The 25,776-nt window shown below is 42.0% G+C and overlaps 2 protein-coding genes across 8 annotated transcripts in view; both read left to right on the top strand.

Moving 5' to 3' along the window:
* LOC106569760 (rho GTPase-activating protein 29) overlaps positions 1-13,120 on the top strand; it is a 73,179-nt gene extending 60,059 nt beyond the window's left edge. For 5 of the 6 annotated variants that reach the window (XM_045694488.1, XM_045694489.1, XM_045694493.1 and 2 more), the window contains 8 exons: positions 2,588-2,776; positions 4,984-5,121; positions 5,274-5,611; positions 5,852-5,984; positions 6,742-7,005; positions 7,400-7,624; positions 7,791-7,958; positions 8,129-13,120. In XM_045694488.1, the coding sequence (XP_045550444.1) occupies positions 2,588-2,776; positions 4,984-5,121; positions 5,274-5,611; positions 5,852-5,984; positions 6,742-7,005; positions 7,400-7,624; positions 7,791-7,958; positions 8,129-9,940 (3,267 nt within the window). In that variant the 3' untranslated portion in view covers positions 9,941-13,120. The remainder of the gene's footprint in view (positions 1-2,587; positions 2,777-4,983; positions 5,122-5,273; positions 5,612-5,851; positions 5,985-6,741; positions 7,006-7,399; positions 7,625-7,790; positions 7,959-8,128) is intronic. The other variant, XM_045694490.1, reaches the window with a different exon arrangement.
* Positions 13,121-18,544: 5,424 nt separating this feature from the next.
* The window catches only part of LOC106569796 (retinal-specific phospholipid-transporting ATPase ABCA4), a 93,029-nt gene continuing 85,797 nt past the window's right edge, over positions 18,545-25,776 (top strand). For both annotated transcript variants that reach the window (XM_045694487.1, XM_045694486.1), the window contains exons 1-3: positions 18,545-18,718; positions 23,775-23,887; positions 25,588-25,681. In XM_045694487.1, the coding sequence (XP_045550443.1) occupies positions 23,822-23,887; positions 25,588-25,681 (160 nt within the window). In that variant the 5' untranslated portion in view covers positions 18,545-18,718; positions 23,775-23,821. The remainder of the gene's footprint in view (positions 18,719-23,774; positions 23,888-25,587; positions 25,682-25,776) is intronic.

Below are 25,776 nucleotides of genomic sequence, written 5' to 3'. Positions count from 1 at the left end.
TATGTATGTATGTATGTATGTATATATATATATATATATATATACACACACACAGTACCAGTCAAGTTTGGACACACCTACTCATTCCAAGGTTTTTCCTTATTTTTACTATTTTCTACATTGTAGAATAATAGTGAAGACATCAAAACTATGAAATAACACATATGGAATCATGTAGTAACCAAAAAAGTGTAAAACAAATCAAAATCTATTTTATATTTGAGATTCTTCAAAGTAGCCACCCTTTGCCTTGATGACAGCTTTGCACATTCTTGGCATTCTCTCAACCAGCTTCATGAGGTAGTCACCTGGAATGCATTTCAATTAACAGGTGTGCCTTGTTAAATGTTAATTAGCGGAATTTCTTTCCTTCTTAATGCTTTTGAGCCAATCAGTTGTGTTGTGACAAGGTAGGGGTGGTTTTCAGAAGATAGCCCAATTTGGTAAAATACCAAGTCCATATTATGGCAAGAACAGCTCAAATAAGCAAAGTGAAATGACATTACTTTAAGACATGAAGGTCAGTCAATCCGGAAAATGTCAAGAACTTCAAAAGTATCTTCAAGTGCAGTCGCAAAAACCATCAGCCGCTATGGTGAAACTGGCTCTAATGAGGACCACCACATGAAAGGAAGACCCAGAGTTACCTCTGCTGCAGAGGATAAGTTCATTAGAGTTACCAGCCTCAGAAATTGCAGCCCAAATAAATGCTTCACAGAGTTACAAGTAACAGACACATCTCAACATCAACTGTTTAGAGGAGACTGTGTGAATCAGGCCTTCATGGTCGAACTGCTGCAAAGAAACCACTACTAAAGGACACCAATAAGAAGAAGAGACTTGCTTGGGCCAAGAAACACGAGCAATGGACATTAGACCGGTGGAAATCTGTCCTTTGTTCTGATAAGTCCAAATTTTAGATTTGTGGGTCCAACCACCATGTCTTTGTGACCTGGAATGCATTTCTCAGTCTCAGTGTAGGTGAATGGATGATCTCCGCATGTGTGGTTCCCACCGTGAAGCATGGAGGAGGAGGTGTGATGGTGTGGGGGTGCTTTGCTGGTGACACTGTCAGTGCTTTATTTTGAATTCAAGGCACACTTGACCAGCATGGAAGAATATAAAGGAATATAAAATATATTTTGATTTGTTTAACACTTTTTTGGTTACTGTGTTATTTCATAGTTTTGATGTCTCACTATTATTCTACAATGTTGAAAATAGTAAAAATAAAGAAAAACCCTTGAATGAGTAGGTGTGTCCAGACCTGTGACTGGTACTGTATATATATATCTCTCTCTCTCTCTCTCTCTCTCTCCCTATATCTCTTGTCTCTCTATCTGTCGCTCTTCCTCTCTCTCCCTACATCTCTCTCGCTCTCTCTGTCTCTCTATCTATCTCACTCACTCACTCACTCACTCACTCACTCACTCACTCACTCACTCACTCACTCACTCACTCACTCACTCACTCACTCACTCACTCACTCACTCACACACACAGTCATCCCCATTTCACCATAGGTGGTAGGTCAGCGACTTCACTGTTGCTCCAGCTCTCTCTGGTGATATTGATGGGACTCAGTCTCCATTGTTTTTTTCCGCCATTGTTTTTTTCCGCCACGTTTTGGTCCTCCCTCTCCTGCATCTAGCTTCAGACACCCATATCTCCAGTCTAAGATCTATCCTCCATATCTAATATCTATCCTCCAATCTAATATCTATCCTCCAATCTAATATCTATCCTCCAGTCTAATATCTATCCTCCATATCTAATATCTATCCTCCATATCTAATATCTATCCTCCATATCTAATATCTATCCTCCATATCTAATATATATCCTCCAGTCTAATATCTATCCTCCATATCTAATATCTATCCTCCATATCTAATATCTATCCTCCATATCTAATATCTATCCTCCATATCTAATATCTATCCTCCATAACTGATATCTAATATCTATCCTCCATATCTAATATCTATCTTCCATATCTAATATCTATCCTCCATTCTAATATCTATCCTCCAGTCTAATATCTATCCTCCATATCTAATATCTATCCTCCATATCTAATATCTATCCTCCATATCTAATATCTATCCTCCAATCTAATATCTGTCCTCCATATCTAATATCTGTCCTCCATATCTAATATCTATCCTCCATATCTAATATCTATCCTCCATATCTAATATCTATCCTCCATATCTAATATCTATCCTCCATATCTAAAATCTATCCTCCATATCTAAAATCTATCCTCCATATCTGATATCTATCCTCCATATCTGATATCTATCCTCCATATCTAATATCTATCCTCCATATCTAATATCTATCCTCCATATCTAATATCTATCCTCCATATCTAATATCTATCCTCCATATCTAATATCTATCCTCCATATCTAATATCTATCCTCCATATCTAATATCTATCCTCCATATCTAAAATCGATCCTCCAGTCTAATATCTATCCTCCATATCTAATATCTATCCTCCATATCTAATATCTATCCTCCATATCTAATATCTATCCTCCATATCTAAGTGTGTTTCTCTCTCTGTCTCCTGTCTCAGTGTTCCCTGGCGTGTCATAAGAAGTGTCTGGAGACTCTGGCCATCCAGTGTGGTCATAAGAAGCTGCAGGGAAGATTACATCTGTTTGGGATAGACTTTGCCCAGGCAGCTAAGAACAGCCCAGACGGGATCCCCTTCATCATCAGGAAGTGTACCTCTGAGATAGAGAACAGAGCACTCAAGCTCAAGGTAAAAACAACACTGTTATAAAGCCAAGGCATATTGTATAACCGTAACAAGTGGCATGTGTGTATATATACAGTTACTACTATAATTATTGGCACCCTTGATAAAGATACTGAGCTATATTGTACGCTCAACAAAAAAAACATTGAAACATTTAATTATTTTATGCTAATACAATTGCTTTGAGAAAGAGATGGGGGTGGGAAATTATTGGATCCCCTGCTTTCAATACACCAACACCCTCCCCTTGCGAGGATAACGACCCTGAGCATTCCCCCCCCCAAAAAATGGGATTGGAAAACATATTGGGGGGGGATCTTAGACCATTCCTCCATACATAATCTCTCCAGATCCTTGATATCCTTCATCTGTGCTTATAGACTGGCCCTCTTCAATTCAAACCACAGGTTTTCAATGGGGTTCAAGTCCAGAGACTGAGATGGCCGTTGCAAAATGTTGATTTTGTTGTCAATTAACCATTTCTTTGTGCATGTTGATGTGTGCTTGGGGTTATTGTGTTGCTGGAAGAGTCACTTGCGATCAAGTTTCATCCTCCTGGCAGAGGAAACCAGGTTTTGGGCAAAAACAAATTGTCCTGGTACTGGTAAAGTTCATGATGGCGTTAACCTTAAGAAGGGCCCCAGAACCAGTGGAAGCAAAATAGCAAAACAGAATATCTGAGTAATTGTATAAAATATTAAGATTTATTTTTTGGAGCATACAATATAGCTAAGTATTGGTATTACTTATTTCATACTTAAGCAATAAGAGAACCCTGGGATTATCGTGTGATAGCTGGCGACTAAAAGATTAACCGTTATTTGAACGAGTAAATTTGTTTTATTTCATCCTTCCACCAGACGATATAGTCCAGACAAAAGCCAGTTGTTAGTTCTGAAGTTGCTAACCAAACAGGCTGGTCGTTAATTATTTTGGGATGTTTTGACCCAGTCATTCATTCTATTAATTTCATGTTGCCATGCTAAACAGATCATTAGCATGTAGCTAGCTAGCTAGCGGAGGTTCAATGATTACAAAAGATAAGAACGTCAATAAATAACTATATAATGAATCATTTATAAATAGGCAACAAGAACTTCATCAAACCAGCTGATTCGTGAAGTCAATAATATATTAATGAAGGATCGCTAGGCCAACTTTACTTCTACTCTGCTAGCTAGCCAACTAAAGCTAACACTCAATCACATCAAGCAGCAGAAATTACAACAAACTATGTGCATTTTGGTTTGTTTTACCTTTTCTATTGGATATTTATTTCGATATATTCATTACAATGATGCTAATAAATGAATTTGCCTGGCTCATAGAAGCTGTCACTTCCATTTAAATGATTTGCCATTCTCATAGTCTCAGTCCAAAGCCATTCTCATAGTGTCAGTCCAAAGCCATTCTCATAGTCTCAGTCCAAAGCCATTGTCAAAGTGTCAGTCCAAAGCCATTGTCATTGTCTCAGTCCAAAGCCATTGTCATAGTGTCAGTCCAAAGCCATTCTCATAGTGTCAGTCCAAAGCCATTCTCATAGTGTCAGTCCAAAGCCATTCTCATAGTGTCAGTCCAAAGCCATTCTCATAGTGTCAGTCCAAAGCCATTCTCATAGTCTCAGTCCAAAGCCATTCTCATAGTCTCAGTCCAAAGCCATTCTCATAGTCTCAGTCCAAAGCCATTCTCATAGTGTCAGTCCAAAGCCATTGTCATAGTCTCAGTCCAAAGCCATTGTCTCAGTCCAAAGCCATTGTCATAGTCTCAGTCCAAAGCCATTGTCATAGTCTCAGTCCAAAGCCATTCTCATAGTGTCAGTCCAAAGCCATTGTCATAGTTTCAGTCCAAAGCCATTGTCATAGTCTCAGTCCAAAGCCATTCTCATAGTCTCAGTCCAAAGCCATTGTCATAGTCTCAGTCCAAAGCCATTCTCATAGTGTCAGTCCAAAGCCATTCTCATAGTCTCAGTCCAAAGCCATTCTCATAGTCTCAGTCCAAAGCCATTCTCATAGTCTCAGTCCAAAGCCATTCTCATAGTCTCAGTCCAAAGCCATTCTCATAGTCTCAGTCCAAAGCCATTCTCATAATCTCTAATGTGCAATACATTAGTGCAATAACTGAAGCTAATGGGCTGTGTTTGTCCGGGGGGTATATGTCAGGGCTGTGATGTTGGATGTTGGTGATCTGGTGTATTGTGCGTGTTTGTCCAGGGAATCTACCGTGTGAACGGGGCTAAGTCTCGTGTGGAGAAGCTGTGTCAGGCGTTTGAGAACGGCAAAGACCTGGTTGAGCTCTCTGACCTCTCACCCCACGACATCGCCAACGTGCTCAAACTCTACCTGAGACAGGTGGGACACAGTACACTTTCTGTTTTTTCTCACTTAAAATGGTGATAAAGAGCATCCTTGTTTTACACCGCTAGATCATTCTTATGTGATAATGTACAACACATTTCCCAAAGATATTGATTGATTACTTGATTGATTTATATCTTCTGTAGTTACCAGAGCCGCTGATCCTGTACCGTTACTATAACAACTTCATTGGATTGGCCAAGGAGAGCCAGAGGGTAATCATAGAGGAGAAGGCTGCAGCCAGGGCCCTCCAGACCCAGGACCAGGAGCGGCCAGGGGGAGAACAACCCCGACCAGGAGGAACCCAGCCTTGGGTAGAAGGAGAGCTGCTTCCCCTGACAACCAGCCAACCTGGAGGAGGAGAGCTGCCCAAACAGCCCAGTATCAAACTCAACAGAGTCATCTTTAAGATTAGAGACCTGTTAAGACAGCTTCCTCCTGCACACTACAGGACCCTCCGCTTTCTCACGGCACACCTACATAGGTAAAGAGATGGGTGGAAGCACATGCACGCAGGCACACACACACACACACACACCTCCACCTCCCCCCCACACACCTCACCTCCCTCTCGACCTCCCCCTCACACACCCCACCCCCCTCCCCCTCACCTCCCTCTCAACCTCCCCCTCACACACCCCAACCCCTCAACTCCCTCTCCACCCCTCACCTTCCTCTTGACCCCAACCCCCCCATTATTTATGTTATATATTTCTTCCCCTAGGGTGACGGAGCAGGCAGAGGAGAACAAGATGACAGCCAGTAATCTGGGCATTATCTTTGGCCCTACGCTGGTCAAACCCCGACAGACTGACGCAGAGGTCTCCCTGTCTTCTCTGGTTGACTACCCCTACCAGGTGAGTTCCTGTTAACCCTAACCCTACCAGGTGAGTTCCTGTTAACCCTAACCCTACCAGGTGAGTTCCTGTTAACCCTAACCCTACCAGGTATATATACCTGTAGACTACCCCTAACCCTACCAGGTATATATACCTGTAGACTACCCCTAACCCTACCAGGTATATATACCTGTAGACTACCCCTAACCCTACCAGGTATATATACCGGTAGACTACCCCTAACCCTCCCAGGTATGTACCTGTAGACTACCCCTCACCCTACCAGGTATGTACCTGTAGACTACCCCTAACCCTACCATGTATGTACCTGTAGACTACCCCTAACCCTACCAGGTGTATATATACCGGTAGACTACCCCTCACCCTACCAGGTATGCACCTGTAGACTACCCCTAACCCTACCAGGTATGTACCTGTAGACTCCCCCTAACCCTTCCAGGTATATATACCTGTAGACTACCCCTAACCCTACCAGGTATGTACCTGTAGAATACCCCTAACCCTTCCAGGTATATATACCTGTAGAATACCCCTAACCCTCCCAGGTATATACCAGTAGACTACCCCTAACCCTACCAGGTATGTACCTGTAGACTACCCCTAACCCTACCAGGTATATATACCTGTAGACTACCCCCTTATTTTTATAACAGTTTTGCCTGTGAAAGAACGTAAAAACATCTAAATTATAAACTTTATTTAAGTTAGTTTTGTCCCCTTTATTGACTGTTGTCACTTTCTTCCTCCCTCCCAGGCTCTGATGGTGGAGCTGCTGGTACGTCACTTCCAAGTGATCTTTGACTTGTCCAGCCCCTCCTCCTCCTCCTCCTCCTCCTACCCCACCACCACCTCCACGGTAGGCCAGACCTCCTCCTCCCACATCACCACCTCCACGGTGGACCAGACCTCCCCCCCCACCACCACCTCCACGGTTTGCCAGACCTCCCCCCGACTCACCCCTCAGGAGAAGGAGCAGAGACTCAGCCGCCACTCCACCTCCCTGCTCGACATCAAGGAGGTGAGGAGGTCCAAGTGTCTTGAATGATTCAACCGTTTATGCAAAGGGAGGAGGTGAACTCTAAAGTCTCAGGAGCAGTTGGGGGGATAGATAAGGGTTCATTACGATCAGAACTTTTTATTATACCAATCAAAGCATAGGTGGCAATTGTATGAGGTTGTATGAGGTTGTATGAGGTTGTATGAGGTTGTATGAGGTTGTAGGAGGTTGTAGGAGGTTGTAGGAGGTTGTAGGAGGTTGTAGGAGGGTGTAGGAGGTTGTAGGAGATTGTAGGAGGGTGTAGGAGGGTGTAGGAGGTTGTAGGAGGGTGTGTGAGGGTGTATGTAAAGATTGGCCACCTTGCTAAGAATAAATTGACTGTTTAGCTTTGTTGTCGTTCTCTGACGTCTCCAAGCAGAGTGCCAAAGTCTACAAGAGGCACTCGTCAGTCATCCAGTCCTCTCAAACCCTGGATGACGTGAGAGAGGTGAAGACAGACGGGACAGGACCAGACGGGACAGGACCAGACGGAACAGGACCAGACGGGACAGGACCAGACGGGACAGGACCAGACGGGACAGGACCAGACAGGAGAGAGTTAACAGCCGGCTCCTCGTCCTCTGCTCCTGGCGCTGCCTCGGTTAGTTGGTTTGTTTCTGAGCGAGAGAGTGATTAAGTTAGTTATGAAATGTATTTGACAATGAAAATGCACATAAATGTACTTTTCAGGTTCAACATCAATGCTAAAGTGTCGGAGTTAGGAGTTAGCAACAAAACACATTTTCTTTGTCCATTTTGTCCCGTAGGTCCAAAGATCTACCCTGGTGTTTGGCCGTCCCAGCCTCAACCTCTCATCCTTTACCACCTCCTCCTCTACGGCCCCGAAGGTCCAGCTCTGGCCCCAGCGCGCTAGAATCCTGTCTCGACCAATCAGCATGCCCCTGGAGCGCTTGCCCCTCCCCACCCCCTCACAGGTCACCACCCATCACTTTAACTGCTGTTGTATTCATTGTACATATTGTAATTGTCTTGTGATTGTTTTGTTGTTATGTTGTGTACTATTGTTTTTTAACTATGGCTGTAAGTATGATGAACCTATTTCCGTTCATGGGGATTAATAAAGTACACTCATCTCATCTCTCAGGTGGTCGACAGAAACAGCCGTAACGACAACGCTGCCATCATGTTGGATTCCACCACTAACACCATCGTGGAGTCAGCCGAGCCGGAGAAGCAGAAGGAGACGGAGAAGCCTCGGATTGGTGGGGGGTCAAGGCTCAGTACCTATTACATCGACACCCAGCAGGCCGTGCAGCGGAGGCCCTGGGACAGGAAGTACAAACACTACGACGTCACGCCACGCACCGCCATGATCATGGCTAACTTACCGCCGGCCGGTACTAGCCCTGGCCCAAAACCGGGGAAACAGCCGATGATGCCGACACAACCGGCCGTATCTGGGCCAACCAGCTCTGCTCTCCCATCCAGTAGTAGTTTCAGCACTATATTCCCCAACAACCCATACACAGTATCGTTGAAGGCTGGCCAGACGTCCAGAAGAGACAGAGAGGAGACCAAGGATAGGCCTAACTCTGCTACTGAAGGGGGTGGGGAGACAAGAACATCTACCAACTCCCCCATGAAGTTCAGACAGCCAAGGATTCTACAGCCTCCACCCGGAACCTTCTACAAGCCTTCTGGTTATTCAGGCGCCAGAGGCTGGCCACCATTAAGTACCTCTGGGACCACTAGCCTCACCAAAATGTCCCCAACTTCTCCTACTGTTAAAACCTCTTCCCCGACTTCTACTGTTAAATCCTCTTCCCCGACTTCTCCTGCTGTTAAAACCTCTTCCTCGACCTATCCTACTGTTAAAACCTCTTCCTTGACTTCTCCTGCTGTTAAAACCTCTTCCTCGACTTCTCCTGCTGTTAAAACCTCTTCCCCGACTTCTTCTACTGTTAAAACCTCTTCCTCGACTTCTTCTACTGTTAAAACCTCTTCCTCGACTTCTCCTGCTGTTAAAACCTCTTCCTCGACTTCTCCTGCTGTTAAAACCTTTTCCCCGACTTCTCCTACTGTTAAAACCTCTTCCCCGACTTCTTCTACTGTTAAAACCTCTTCCTCGACTTCTACTGTTAAAACCTCTTCCTCGACTTCTCCTACTGTTAAAACCTCTTCCCCGACTTCTCCTACTGTTAAAACCTCTTCCTCGACTTCTCCTGCTGTTAAAACCTCTTCCTCGACTTCTCCTGCTGTTAAAACCTCTTCCTCGACTTCTCCTGCTGTTAAAACCTCTTCCTCGACTTCTCCTGCTGTTAAAACCTCTTCCTCGACTTCTCCTACTGTTAAAACCTCTTCCCCGACTTCTCCTACTGTTAAAACCTCTTCCTCGACTTCTCCTGCTGTTAAAACCTCTTCCTCGACTTCTCCTACTGTTAAAACCTCTTCCTCGACTTCTCCTACTGTTAAAACCTCTTCCTCGACTTCTCCTGCTGTTAAAACCTCTTCCTCGACTTCTCCTGCTGTTAAAACCTCTTCCCCGACTTCTTCTACTGTTAAAACCTCTTCCCCGACTTCTTCTACTGTTAAAACCTTCCACACCTCCACTACTGTTACTGCTCCTCTCCTCCTCTCTTCCTCCCATTCCTCCAGCATTACTTTCTCCTCTTCTCCTATGGTTACCACCACCACCCCATCCCCTACTACCACCTACATCCTTCAAACCTCAAACCTCTCCACACACACCCTACAGGACTCCGTGGACAGCTCTGTTAGTGTTGACCCTGAGGTCACGACCTCCGTTGACCTTTCCCCGCGCCAGTCCCCTCCCCCCAGCAGCCCAGAGGACACTAGCCCGACCGAGGTCATCCCGCTGCAACAAAGACTGAGACGCCGGCCCAGACCCAGCGCTTGCCTGCAGGAGCTAGAACACAGAGAGGCCCACTTTGTCTAAACCGTAAAGGTAGACTTTTCAGTAGTCTGATATCATCACACACAGACAGGGCCACTTCCAGCTTACAGAAAAACAACAACATTGGCCAAGACTAGGGAGGGCATCAGGGAGCATAGGGAGGGCATCACTATGCATCACTAAACATAGGGAGGGCATCACTTGGGATGAACCAATGGTGGAAGTATTGGGAGAATGTTGTTGTTGATTTCTGTAAGCAGGAAGGAACATCAACAGCAAGACTGCTACGATTATTTCTTCCTTATGTGGGCATAGCTCAAGGGATAGAGCAAATTGCGAAGAACCAATAATGGAAGTGTTGGGAGATTTTTGGGAGAATGTTGCTGTTGATGTCTGTAAGCAGGAAGTTGTCCCCACTGTGTATGATGGTGTCATATTGCTGTCTACCTTTGAAGGCAGAAATATTTTGTGTGTGTGTACAGTGTGTGTGTACAGTGTGTGTACAGTGTGTGTGTGTGTGTGTGTGTGTGTGTGTGTGTGTGTGTGTGTGTGTGTGTGTGTACAGTGTGTGTGTGTACAGTGTGTGTGTGTACAGTGTGTGTGTGTACAGTGTGTGTCTGTAAATACGTTCTACGGTGTATCTCTGTACCATATTGTATATTGGAAAAAGTACTATTATATTGACGCCAAGACAAGATGTGTGAAAGGAACACCGTGAAAATGTAACATTACACGTGTTTAATATATTCTATGTTACAGTCCTTACAAACAGAAGCATGATCTGTGAACGGTCGCTCCCTAGACATTTGGAACAAGCATTTAGGCTGGTATTCAAACTTGCAGATACAGGATTTCCAGATAGCAATGGACAAACTTTTATATCAAAGGTTAATTTTCACGTGTAACTGTCCATTTCTGTATAAGTGTCATCTCCCTCCATTTATTTGCTCCTATGCAAATAAAATGCACTTCTCAAAGCGCTATCCAGAAACCCACTATCTGCAATTAATTGAATCCTGTGTAAGTTAGTGTGTGATGTCCTGGTCAACACTGCCCATTACATCTGGTGTCCTGGTCAACACTGCCCATTACATCTGGTGTCCTGGTCAACACTGCTCATTACATCTGGTGTCCTGGTCAACACTGCTCATTACATCTGGTGTCCTGGTCAACACTGCCCATTACATCTGGTGTCCTGGTCAACACTGCTCATTACATCTGGTGTCCTGGTCAACACTGCTCATTACATCTGGTGTCCTGGTCAACACTGCTCATTACATCTGGTGTCCTGGTCAACACTGCTCATTACATCTGGTGTACTGGTCAACACTGCTCATTACATCTGGTGTCCTGGTCAACACTGCCTGTTACATCTGATGTCCTGGTCAACACTGCTCCTTACATCTGGTGTACTGGTCAACACTGCTCATTACATCTGGTGTCCTGGTCAACACTGCCTGTTACATCTGATGTCCTGGTCAACACTGAACTGTTACATCTGGTGTCCTGGTCAACACTGCTCATTACATCTGGTGTCCTGGTCAACACTGCTCATTACATCTGGTGTCCTGGTCAACACTGCTCATTACATCTGGTGTCCTGGTCAACACTGCTCATTACATCTGGTGTCCTGGTCAACACTGCTCATTACATCTGGTGTCCTGGTCAACACTGCTCATTACATTTGATGTCCTCAATGTCATCAATAGATTCTACCTGCCATCAATATAATCCACCTGCCATCAATATATTATACCTGCCATTACTGTCATGTCATCAATAGATTCTAACTGTCATCAATAGATTCTACCTGCCATTACTGCCATGTCATCAATAGATTCTACCTGTCATCAATAGATTCTACCTGCCATTACTGCCATGTCATCAATAGATTCTACCTGTCATCAATAGATTATACCTGCCATCAATAGATTCTACCTGCCATTACTGCCATGTCATCAATAGATTCTACCTGTCATCAATAGATTCTACCTGCCATCAATAGATTCTACCTGCCATTACTGCCATGTCATCAATAGATTCTACCTGCCATTACTGCCATGTCATCAATAGATTCTACCTGCCATCAATAGATTCTACCTGCCATTACTGCCATGTCATCAATAGATTCTACCTGCCATTACTGCCATGTCATCAATAGATTCTACCTGCCATTACTGCCATGTCATCAATAGATTCTACCTGCCATTACTGCCATGTCATCAATAGATTCTACCTGCCATTACTGCCATGTCATCAATAGATTCTACCTGCCATTACTGCTATGTCATCAATAGATTCTACCTGCCATTACTGCCATGTCATCAATAGATTCTACCTGCCATTACTGCCATGTCATCAATAGATTCTACCTGCCATTACTGCCATGTCATCAATAGATTCTACCTGCCATTACTGCTATGTCATCAATAGATTCTACCTGCCATTACTGCCATGTCTTCAATAGATTCTACCTGCCATTACTGCCATGTCTTCAATAGATTCTACCTGTCATTACTGCCATGTCATCAATAGATTCTACCTGCCATTACTGCTATGTCATCAATAGATCCTACCTGCCATTACTGCCATGTCATCAATAGATTCCACCTGCCATTACTGCCATGTCATCAATAGATTATATCTGCCATTACTGCCATGTCATCACAAACTGGAACATTTTTGGGAGTTCCAAAATTGAACTGGAATGAAGTTACACTTGTGAAATATGTCATAGCATCAAGTCCTTGTAGTAATGTTACAGAGAAGTATTTTATTTGTTTTGTTGGGAGTTAAATACATGTATTCTATGTTACTTTTTACTTGTACATTTATACAGTACATGAAATGTTCTTATTTGTTCCTGTATTGTATGTAATGTGATTTGATTCTAGCCACGTTAAGCACTTACTTAATTCAGGTCCAATGTTTTTACATGTTTTCCAAATGTTTAAAAATGTATGTCATCGCGATACATTCCACAGAGAAGGGATGGAAGCATTTTATGAAGTGAGAAAAAAAATACATTTCAACATTTACAAAAAAATTAAATTAAAACATCCATAGTCCTATTCAGATTATCATAATCTATATCGTATGTATCTATTTCCGTTTTATATATGTGACATTGAAACTGCAAGTTTTTGTTTCAGTAAATTGTAACTACAAAAAAGACAAAATGCAAAAAATGTCTTGCATCAAATTAAAGTATAGTTGACAGTTTGAGTGTTGACATTTATTTTGTTATTAGCAAATGTCCAAATAACTAATGTTCAATACAATACAGTACCAGTCTATATATATATATATATATATATATATATATATGAATATGATTGTTCCCTTTGCCATAATGCACTTTCCACCATACAGGTGATTATATTCTGCCTGTTAAGCCCTTATCACCCTCCTAAAGCCTAATTACTTATGTCACCTGCCCTTTCCAAAGTCTTACATGACTCAACAGAACCACTCAGTTCAGTTCAGGTGGCTATATGACTCAACAGAACCACTCACTTCAGTTCATTAAATCTAATGATTCTGTCTCTTCGCAGCAAAATCTGCAGAGCATAACTCCACCAGTCCTATTTACAATTGAGAAAGATTATACCTTTAAAAAAATATATATTTAGGGATTTTTTATCATTTAGTAAATGTTAATATTTGATGTGTCTTTTCTGGTGGATGCAACTGAAATTGCAACTAACTTTCTATGGCTTGTTTTAAAAATAGCAATATGTTGGAGATTATTTCATTTTCAAATAACCGAAAGTGAAAGGTTATAATCTGAATAAAGGGGAAAAGGCCATGGGATGGGATGAGACATTCTTACTAATTTGCTAGGGAACTAGTTCGGATTTAACTTCTTCGGGATCGGTTCCACGGGACGGTTGAGCTAACGTAGGCTAATGCGATTAGCATGAGGTTGTAAGTAACAAGAACATTTCCCAGGACATAGACATATCTGATATTGGCAGAAAGCTTAAATTCTTGGTAATCTAACTGCACTGTCCAATTTACAGTAGCTATTACAGTGAAAGAATACCATGCTATTGTTTGAGGAGAGTGCACAATTTTGAACATGAAATGTTATTAATAAACAAATTAGGCACATTTGGCCTCCAGTGCTAGCTATGCCACCAGAGATTCTGGGTACGAGTTCAGGTTCTGTCGCAGCCGGCCGCGACCGGGAGGCCCATGGGGCGGCGCACAATTGGCCCCAGCGTCGTCCGGGTTAGGGAGGGTTTGGCCGGCAGAGATATCCTTGTCTCATCGAACACTAGCGACTCCTGTGGCGGGCCGGGTGCAGTGCACGCTGACCAGGTCGCCAGGTGTACGGTGTTTCCTCCGACACATTGGTGCGGCTGGCTTCCGGGTCGGATGGGCGCTGTGTTAAGAAGCAGTGCGGCTTGGTTGGGTTGTGTTTCGGTGGACGCATGGCTCTCGACCTTCGCCTCTCCCGAGTCCGTACGGGAGTTGCAGCGATGAGACAAGACTGTAACTACTAGCAATTGGATACCACAAAATTGGGGAGAAAAAAGGAGTAAAAAATAAAAATTAGGCACATTTGGGCAGTCTTGATACAACATTTTGAACAGAAATACAATGGTTAATTGGATCAATCTAAAACTTTGCACATACACTTTGTGGCCAAAATCGGAATTGCACTTTGTCTGGAATAATACATTATGGCCTTTCTCTTGTATTTCAAAGATGATGGTACAAAAACATACAAGAGAACAGTTGTTTTTTTCTTTGTATTATCTTTTACCAGATCTATTGTGTTATATTCTCCTACATTCCTTTCACATTTCCACAAACAAAGTATTTCCTTTCAAATGGTACCAAGAATATGCATATCCTTGCTTCAGGGCCTGAGCTACAGGCAGTTGGATTTGGGCAAAAATTGAAAAAAGGGGGCGGATCCTTAAGAGGTTTTTAAGTATAACTTTTGTATGACTGACGCCTTTAGTGAGAGAGCTAATGCTTTAATATTTAAGCATTTCTGCCCTCCTAATTCATATTATATAAATAGGCCCTTTTAATTTTGTCTTGCTTGGCATTCCAATTAAAATGGAATATTTTTGGCTCATATAATTTAAAAAAAAACAAGTCGCTAGGTGTAGGCAAGGCCATAAGCAAATAGGAAACTGGGATCTGACTAAAGAGTTAGTAAGGATGATTTTTCCACAAATAGACAAGATCTTATACATTTTTGCCAATTTTCTATTAAAATGTATTGTACTGAGATCATTTCTTCTGTACGGGATATGAATACCGAGTATGTCCACTTCGCCAAAACATTATCTAGGTCCTCTATGAGTGTAAGGACAGACACTTGGAGACGAGAAGCAAGTACAGGGAGTGAACATTTAATTAATAAACAACCATGAAACAAAACAGGACAGCATCTGGACATGAAACACATAACGACAATAATGCTGACACGGGGAACAAACTGAGGAGCAGACAGATATAGAGGGGCAATCAACAAAGTAATGGAGTCCAGGTGAGTCCAATATTGTGCATATGCGCGTAATGATGGTGACAGGTGTGCGTAATGATAGACTGCCTGGCACCGTCGAGCACCAGAGAGTGGGAGTGGGAGCAGGCTTGACAATGAGGCTGTGGAGGGATACAAATTGTGGATTTAAAAGAAAACATGAATCATCAGCGTACAATAACACCTTTCTGTAATGAACACGATGGGAGACAGAGAGCTGGTTTCAAGCGCAGGGCGCAGCAGGTGTTTATTGTAAATGACCACAGGAGGAGGCAGGTAACGGTCCAGGGGCAGGCAGAAGGTCATACACAGGGGGTCCAAAAAGGCAACAGTACAGGCAGGGAAAAGGCTAGTGACGTCATCAGGGAGATCAGGCAATAGATTCATAACAGTAAATCCGATTGACTAAAGTACAGGCAGGGAATAGGCACAAGGCGTCGTTAGTGAGGCAGGCCAAAACTATCATACACAGGAGGATTAAATTACGGGAAAAACAGAGCTCCGAATAGAAGTGTGTCACAAAACAAACAATACCTCACAATGATGGGGTGCAAAGAACTGAACATAATATTGTGTGACAATGCCATACAGGTGTGTGAACAGGTGATCAGAATTATGGTGATTGGGATCTGGAGAGTGAGCTGCGTTCACGGGATCTAGGTGTTTGAGAGTTGGAAGCAGACGTTACACTTTGTTTTTAAGCCCTGAATTTCTAACCCCTTGATTTTATTGTTGGATCGGATTTGAATAGCTAACATTTTGATGGCCATAATAAATAAATATGCTGATAGTGGACAACCTTGTTTTACTCCTCTTGACAGTTTAATACTTTCTGAGATGTAGCCATTATTTACTATTTTACACCTAGGGTTACTATACATAACTTTAACTTATTGTACAAGAGATTCTCCAAATTCGAAATATTCCAGGCATTTATATATAAATGCCAGTCATACTTTTTCAAAAGAATTTTGGCATCACAACACTAATCAATGACTTATGTAACAACGACCGACTCATGATAAAAAACAACACCCTTTAAGAAATAAAAGCCCATGCACCTTAGTATCCCTAAAATAATAGTCTGATTCAAGTGCTGTTTTTTATCCTAATCTGGGGGAAAACAGGCAACAACATTTTCCAATAGGAAGACCTCACAAACCAGTTAATCAATTACACTCATTAAAAAGCCTCATGTCTGTGGGTAAAAAGGACCGTCTGAACCTCTCTGTGAACAATCTGGGCAGGATGACTCAACAGAACCACTCAGTTCAGTTTAGGTAGCTATATGACTCAACAGAACCACTCAGTTCAGTTTAGGTAGCTTTATGACTCAACAGAACAACTCAGTTCAGTTTAGGTAGCTTTATGACTCAACAGAACCACTCAGTTCAGTTTAGGTAGCTGTATGACTCAACAGAACCCCTCAGTTCAGTTTAGGTAGCTTTATGACTCAACAGAACAACTCAGTTCAGTTCAGGTAGCTTTATGACTGAACAGAACCACTCAGTTCAGTTTAGATATCTATATGACTCAACACACACCTGTTGGCAGTCCAAACCCCAAACACACCTTTACCTACCACCTAGGCCCCAAAACACCTTTACCTAACACCTCGGCCCCAAAACACCTTTACCTACCACCTAGGCCCACAACACACCTTTACCTACCACCTAGGCCCACAACACACCTTTACCTACCACCTAGGCCCCAACACAACTTTACCTACCACCTAGGCCCCAACACACCTTTACCTACCACCTAGGCCCACAACACACCTTTACCTACCACCTAGGCCCACAACACACCTTTACCTACCACCTAGGCCCCAACACACCTTTACCTACCACCTAGGGCCCCAACACACCTTAACCTACCACCTACAGTTGAAGTCGGAAGTTTACATACACTTAGTCATTAAAACTCGTTTTTCAACCACTCCACAAATTTCTTGTCAACAAACTATAGTTTTGGCAAGTCGGTTAGGACATCTACTTTGTGCACAACACAACTCATTTTTCCAACAATTGTTTTCAGACAGATTATTTCACTTATAATTCACTGTATCACAATTCCAGTGGGTCAGAAGTTTACATACACTAAGTTGACTGTGCTTTTAAACAGCTTGGAAAATTCTAGAAAATGATGTCATGGCTTTAGAAGCTTCTGATTTGAGTACCTGTGGATGTATTTCAAGGCCTAACTTCAAACTCAGCGCTTCTTTGCTTGACATCATGGGAAAATCAAAAGAAATCAGCCAAGACCTCAGAAAAAAAATTGTAGACCTAGTACGAAAGTATAGTACGCAAGTATAAACAACATGGGACCACGCAGCCGTCATACCGCTCAGGAAGGAGACACATTCTGTCTCCTAGAGATGATCGTACTTTTGTGAGAAAAGTGCAAATCAATCCCAGAACAAGGTATTGGAGTGGCCATCACAAAGCCCTGACCTCAATCCCATAGAAAATTTGTGGGCAGAACTGAAAAAGTGTGTGCGAGCAAAGAGGCCTACAAACCTGACTCACTTACACCAGCTCTGTCAGGAGGAATGGGCCAAAATTCACCCAACTTATTGTGGGAAACTTGTGGAAGGCTACCCGAAATGTTTGACCCAAGTTAAACAATTTAAAGGCAATGCTACCAAATACTAATTGAGTGTATGTAAACTTCTGACCCACTGGGAATGTGATGAAAGAAATAAAAGCTGAAATAAATCATTCTCTCTACTATTATTCTGACATTTCACATTCTTAAGATAAAGTGGTGATCCTAACTGACCTAAGACAGAACATTTTTACTAGGATTAAATGTCAGGAATTGTGAAAAAAGGTATTTGGCTAATGTGTATGTAAACTTCAGACTTCAACTGTAGGTCCCCAGCACAGCCATTTAACTCCTAAACACCACTACTAAAACAACGTAAAAATAACTTCAACACTCCCACAGCAGTCATGTTTAGTCAATGAGTCGTCACAGTGACAGGTCTGAAACAAAATGGATGACTGTTTTCTTTTCTGTTGCTCCTGTGGCTGTGCATGTTGAGCTGCCTCAGGACTAGGTCGAGGAGATTATGGGAATGGGATTAAGGAGGACTGTTACTAACCTGGAAGAAGGCAGCTGCCGTATGCAGACAACAGTAAAGAGAGAAGAGCGGCAACTGGGGCTGAAGAGAAGAGCGGTAACTGGGACTCAAGAGAAGAGTGGTAACTGGGACTGAAGAGAAGAGCTTTACTTATAGCTTCAACGTCTGGGATTATATTGGCTTTACTACATTATTTCTCTAGATGTATGACTTCTCCACCTGTCTCTTAGAGGTAAGGATGTAATTGGTTTTGTCTTGGTAGATGAGTTCACTGTACAGAATCAAGCAGTCCATGGGCCTAGGCCAAATTGACAAATTATAAGGCCCTAATTCATTGATAATTCACCTTAAACAAATTATACCGTATTGTCATTCAGACATAGGAATACGTTGCTGTGTTGATTCTATCCATGTCTCTGGATAGGGCTAGTTACTGTGTTGATTCTATCCATGTCTCTGGATATGGCTAGTTACTGTGTTGATTCTATCCTTGTCTCTGGATAGGGCTAGTTACTGTGTTGATTCTATCCATGTCTCTGGATTGGGCTAGTTACTGTGTCAACTCTTTCCATGTCTCTGGATAGGGCTAGTTACTGTGTTGATTCTATCCATGTCTCTGGATAGGGCTAGTTACTGTGTTGATTCTATCCATGTCTCTGGATAGGGCTAGTTACTGTGTTGATTCTATCCATGTCTCTGGATAGTTATTTTCTATCCATGTCTCTGGATAGGGCTAGTTACTGTGTTGATTCTTTCCATGTCTCTGGATAGGGCTAGTTACTGTGTTGATTCTTTCCATGTCTCTGGATAGGGCTAGTTACTGTGTTGATTCTATCCATGTCTCTGGATAGGGCTAGTTACTGTGTTGATTCTATCCCTCTCTCTGGATAGGGCTAGTAACTGTGTTGATTCTATCCATGTCTCTGGATAGGGCTAGTTACTGTGTTGATTCTATCCATGTCTCTGGATAGGGATAGTTACTGTGTTGATTCTATCCATGTCTCTGGATAGGACTAGTTACTGTGTTGATTCTATCCATGTCTCTGGATAGGGCTAGTTACTGTGTTGATTCTTTCCATGTTTCTGGATTGGACTAATTACTGTGTTGATTCTATCCATGTCTCTGGATAGGGCTAGTAACTGTGTTGATTCTTTCCATGTCTCTGGATAGGGCTAGTTACTGTGTTGATTCTATCCATGTCTCTGTATAGGGCTAGTTACTGTGTTGATTATTTTCCTCTCTCTGGATAGGGCTAGTAACTGTGTTGATTCTATCCATGTCTCTGGATAGGGCTAGTTACTGTGTTGATTCTATCCATGTCTCTGGATAGGGCTAGTTACTGTGTTGATTCTATCCATGTCTCTGGATAGGGCTAGTTACTGTGTTGATTCTATCCATGTCTCTGGATAGGGCTAGTTACTGTGTTGATTCTATCCATGTCTCTGGATAGGGCTAGTTACTGTGTTGATTCTATCCATGTCTCTGGATAGGGCTAGTTACTGTGTTGATTCTTTCCATGTTTCTAGATAGGACTAATTACTGTGTTGATTCTATCCATGTATCTGGATAGGGCTAGTTACTGTGTTGATTCTATCCATGTCTCTGAATAGTGCTAGTTACTGTGTTGATTCTTTCCATGTCTCTGGATAGGGCTAGTTACTGTGTTGATTCTATCCATGTCTCTGGATAGGGCTAGTTACTGTGTTGATTCTATCCATGTCTCTGCATAGGGCTAGTTACTGTGTTGATTCTTTCCATGTTTCTGGATAGGACTAATTACTGTATTGATTCTATCCATGTCTCTGGATAGGGCTAGTTACTGTGTTGATTCTATCCATGTCTCTGGATAGGGCTAGTTACTGTGTTGATTCTTTCCATGTCTCTGGATAGGGCTAGTTACTGTGTTGATTCTATCCATGTCTCTGGATAGGGCTAGTTACTGTGTTGATTCTTTCCATGTCTCTGGATAGGGCTAGTTACTGTGTTGATTCTATCCATGTCTCTGGATAGGGCTAGTTACTGTGTTGATTCTATCCATGTCTCTGGATAGGGCTAGTTACTGTGTTGATTCTATCCATGTCTCTGGATAGGGCTAGTTACTGTGTTGATTCTATCCATGTCTCTGGATAGGGCTAGTTACTGTGTTGATTCTTTCCATGTCTCTGGATAGGGCTAGTTACTGTGTTGATTCTATCCATGTCTCTGGATAGGGCTAGTTACTGTGTTGATTATTTTCCTCTCTCTGGATAGGGCAAGTTACTGTGTTGTTACTGTGGACATATTCCATCTGGTACAGTTGGCTGGTTGGGTTTGGCAATGGCAGGATGACAGGTTTAGGACCTCAGTGCTGCTGGAACCTGTAATGTTTGTTAGGTTTCATGGCAGTATTCTTCTCCAGTCCATATGACTTGAATTAACTTGGATTGTGTATAGTATAGTCATGAACTTGGTTCCATGAACAGTATTCACACAGAGATTAAATGTTTACAAAGCGGGAAGGAACATACTGCCTACCATCTAACAATATATTTATGATGAGGATAACACATGCTTTTCCTCTGAGATCACTAGGATATAGTTGAATCAGTTTCATAAGGATGTCGTCCTTCAAAGTGCTATACAAAGAGTTATTTTTGTCATCCCTAATTAGTATTTGAGTTACCAGATTTTAATTGCCTACATTTTGTCAGACAGATAATGACAGCCTGTCATATCCCTTTGGAATTGTACCCCCAGTCGTATTCTCTGTTCCAGGCCTGGTATTCCAGACAGCTGGTTGTCTATCAGTCTGCCATGTCATAGTCCATCTATTTCTCCTGTCGCTCCAAGCCAGTAGTTACTGGACGTGTTCTGTACCATTCAACTGGCTACATGTTAGTTACTGGACGTGTTCTGTACCATTCAACTGGCTACATGTTAGTTACTGGACGTGTTCTGTACCATTCAACTGGCTACATGTTAGTTACTGGACGTGTTCTGTACCATTCAACTGGCTACATGTTAGTTACTGGACGTGTTCTGTATCATTCAACTGGCTACATGTTAGTTACTGGATGTGTTCTGTACCATTCAACTGGCTACATGTTAGTTACTGGACGTGTTCTGTACCATTCAACTGGCTACATGTTAGTTACTGGACGTGTTCTGTACCATTCAACTGGCTACATGTTAGTTACTGGATGTGTTCTGTACCATTCAACTGGCTACATGTTAGTTACTGGACGTGTTCTCTACCATTCAACTGGCTACATCTTAGTTACTGGATGTGTTCTGTACCATTCAACTGGCTACATGTTAGTTACTGGACGTGTTCTCTACCATTCAACTGGCTACATGTTAGTTACTGGACGTGTTCTGTACCATTCATCTGGCTACATCTTAGTTACTGGACGTGTTCTCTACCATTCAACTGGCTACATGTTAGTTACTGGACGTGTTCTGTACCATTCAACTGGCTACATGTTAGTTACTGGACGTGTTCTGAATCATTCAACTGGCTACATGTTAGTTACTGGATGTGTTCTGTACCATTCAACTGGCTACATGTTAGTTACTGGATGTGTTCTGAATCATTCAACTGGCTACATGTTAGTTACTGGACGTGTTCTGTACCATTCAACTGGCTACATGTTAGTTACTGGACGTGTTCTGAATCATTCAACTGGCTACATGTTAGTTACTGGATGTGTTCTGTACCATTCAACTGGCTACATGTTAGTTACTGGATGTGTTCTGTACCATTCAACTGGCTACATGTTAGTTACTGGACGTGTTCTGTACCATTCAACTGGCTACATGTTAGTTACTGGATGTGTTCTGTACCATTCAACTGGCTACATGTTAGTTACTGGACGTGTTCTGTACCATTCAACTGGCTACATGTTAGTTACTGGATGTGTTCTGTACCATTCAACTGGCTACATGTTAGTTACTGGACGTGTTCTGTACCATTCAACTGGCTACATGTTAGTTACTGGACATGTTCTGAATAATTCAACTGGCTACATGTTAGTTACTGGATGTGTTCTGTACCATTCAACTGGCTACATGTTAGTTACTGGACGTGTTCTGTACCATTCAACTGGCTACATGTTAGTTACTGGATGTGTTCTGTACCATTCAACTGGCTACATGTTAGTTACTGGATGTGTTCTGTACCATTCAACTGGCTACATGTTAGTTACTGGACGTGTTCTGTACCATTCATCTGGCTACATGTTAGTTACTGGATGTGTTCTGTACCATTCAACTGGCTACATGTTAGTTACTGGACATGTTCTGAATAATTCAACTGGCTACATGTTAGTTACTGGACGTGTTCTGTACCATTCAACTGGCTACATGTTAGTTACTGGACATGTTCTCTACCATTCAACTGGCTACATGTTAGTTACTGGACGTGTTCTGTACCATTCAACTGGCTACATGTTAGTTACTGGACGTGTTCTGTACCATTCAACTGGCTACATGTTAGTTACTGGACGTGTTCTGTACCATTCAACTGGCTACATGTTAGTTACTGGACGTGTTCTGTACCATTCAACTGGCTACATGTTAGTTACTGGACGTGTTCTGTACCATTCAACTGGCTACATGTTAGTTACTGGACGTGTTCTGTACCATTCAACTGGCTACATGTTAGTTACTGGACGTGTTCTGTACCATTCAACTGGCTACATGTTAGTTACTGGACGTGTTCTGTACCATTCAACTGGCTACATGTTAGTTACTGGACGTGTTCTGTACCATTCAACTGGCTACATGTTAGTTACTGGATGTGTTCTGTACCATTCAACTGGCTACATGTTAGTTACTGGACATGTTCTGAATAATTCAACTGGCTACATGTTAGTTACTGGACGTGTTCTGAATCATTCAACTGGCTACATGTTAGTTACTGGACGTGTTCTGTACCATTCAACTGGCTACATGTTAGTTACTGGACGTGTTCTGTACCATTCAACTGGCTACATGTTAGTTACTGGACGTGTTCTGTACCATTCAACTGGCTACATGTTAGTTACTGGATGTGTTCTGTACTATTCAACTGGCTACATGTCTGACATTTTCTGAAGTGGAGGCACACACACACACACACACACACACACACACACACACACACACACACACACACACACACACACACACACACACACACACACACACACACACACACACACACACACACACACACACATACACACACACACACACACCACTCCTCTGAATCATCTGTTGACATGAAGTGGTGAACATTACCCTACTACTGAAAGATGTGCATCCCCAGGTTCGTCGGTATAAGAGGACCCTTTGAGGGGCTTGAGAAGCAGAGTTATGAATACAGGAAGTCAGATACGCCTGCTGTTGTGGAAGAACTGGACTCTACGCAAGAGACAGAAGGTATGTGCTGACTCACTGTCCCAACTGGCTTTTATCAACACTGTGTTGTTTAATCAAACTATTGTTCCTATGAGTAAATCAACAACGAAAGTCAACAGTTCAGTAACACCCTTCCTAGTGTGTAATATAGCTGCTTCCTCAGTTAATATATCTGCTTCCTCAGATAATATATCTGCTTCCTCAGATAATATATCTGCTTCCTCAGTTGATATATCTGCTTCCTCAGATTATGTATCTGCTTCCTCAGTTAATATATCTGCTTCCTCAGATTATGTATCTGCTTCCTCAGATTATGTATCTGCTTCCTCAGTTAATATATCTGCTTCCTCAGTTAATATATCTGCTTCCTCAGATTATGTATCTGCTTCCTCAGAAAATGTATCTGCTTCCTCAGTTAATATATCTGCTTCCTCAGTTTATATCTGCTTCCTCAGTTGATATATCTGCTTCCTCAGTTGATATATCTGCTTCCTCAGATGATATATCTTCTTCCTCAGTTGATATATCTGCTTCATCAGATGATATATCTGCTTCCTCAGTTTATATCTGCTTCCTCAGTTTATATATCTGCTTCCTCAGTTAATATATCTGCTTCCTCAGTTGATATATCTGCTTCATCAGATGATATATCTGCTTCCTCAGTTAATTTATCTGCTTCCTCAGTTAATGTATCTGCTTCCTCAGTTAATGTATCTGCTTCCTCAGTTAATATATCTGCTTCCTCAGTTAATGTATCTGCTTCCTCAATTCATATATATGCTTCCTCAGTTTATATCTGCTTCCTCAGTTTATATATCTGCTTCCTCAGTTGATATCTGCTTCCTCAGTTGATATCTGCTTCCTCAGTTGATATATCTACTTCCTCAGGTGATATCTACTTCCTCAGTTGATATATCTGCTTCCTCAGTTGATATATCTGCTTCCTCAGTTAATATATCTGCTTCCTCAGTTGATATATCTGCTTCATCAGATGATATATCTTCTTCCTCAGTTAATTTATCTGCTTCCTCAGTTAATGTATCTGCTTCCTCAGTTAATATATCTTCTTCCTCAGTTAATATATCTGCTTCATCAGATAATGTATCTGCTTCCTCAGTTAATTTATCTGCTTCCTCAGTTAATATATTTGCTTCCTCAGTTAATGTATCTGCTTCCTCAGTTAATATATCTGCTTCATCAGATAATGTATCTGCTTCCTCAGTTTATATATCTGCTTCCTCAGTTTATATATCTGCTTCCTCAGTTGATATCTGCTTCCTCAGTTGATATCTGCTTCCTCAGTTGATATATCTACTTCCTCAGTTGACATATCTGCTTCCTCAGTTAATTTATCTGCTTCCTAAGTTGACATATCTGCTTCCTCAGTTAATATATCTGCTTCCTCAGTTAATATATCTGCTTCCTCAGTTGATATATCTGCTTCCTCAGTTGTAAGTTAATACAACAGTTAGTACAACAGCTATTATAACAGTTATTACAACAGTTATTACAACAGTTAATAAAACAGTTATTACAACAGCTATTATAACAGTTATTACAACAGCTATTGTAACAGTTATTACAACAGCTATTACAACAGTTATTACAACAGCTATTATAACAGTTAGTACAACAGTTACTACAAAAGTTATTACACTATTCAGTTATATTAATGCATATACTGTAAGTAAGTAAGTTCTCTCTTCCACATCTCTGTTCAGATCCGCTTCCTGGTGGAGATTCTGTGGCCGGTGGTTCTGTTCATTGGTCTGGTGTGGTTGAGGAAAGCCAACCCTCTTTACAAACAGCATGAATGTAAGACTCACTTACAACCATTTCTCTCTGTACCATGTATTAGCATCTTATAGAGTCTGGGGGACCTGAAAATGGTTTATATCACACAAATGACT

Source organism: Salmo salar, chromosome ssa14, assembly GCF_905237065.1.
Source record: "Salmo salar chromosome ssa14, Ssal_v3.1, whole genome shotgun sequence".
NCBI classification, from domain to species: Eukaryota; Metazoa; Chordata; class Actinopteri; order Salmoniformes; family Salmonidae; genus Salmo; species Salmo salar.
Note: the sequence above shows the minus strand (reverse complement) of the source record. Positions and strands in the feature narration are given on the sequence as shown.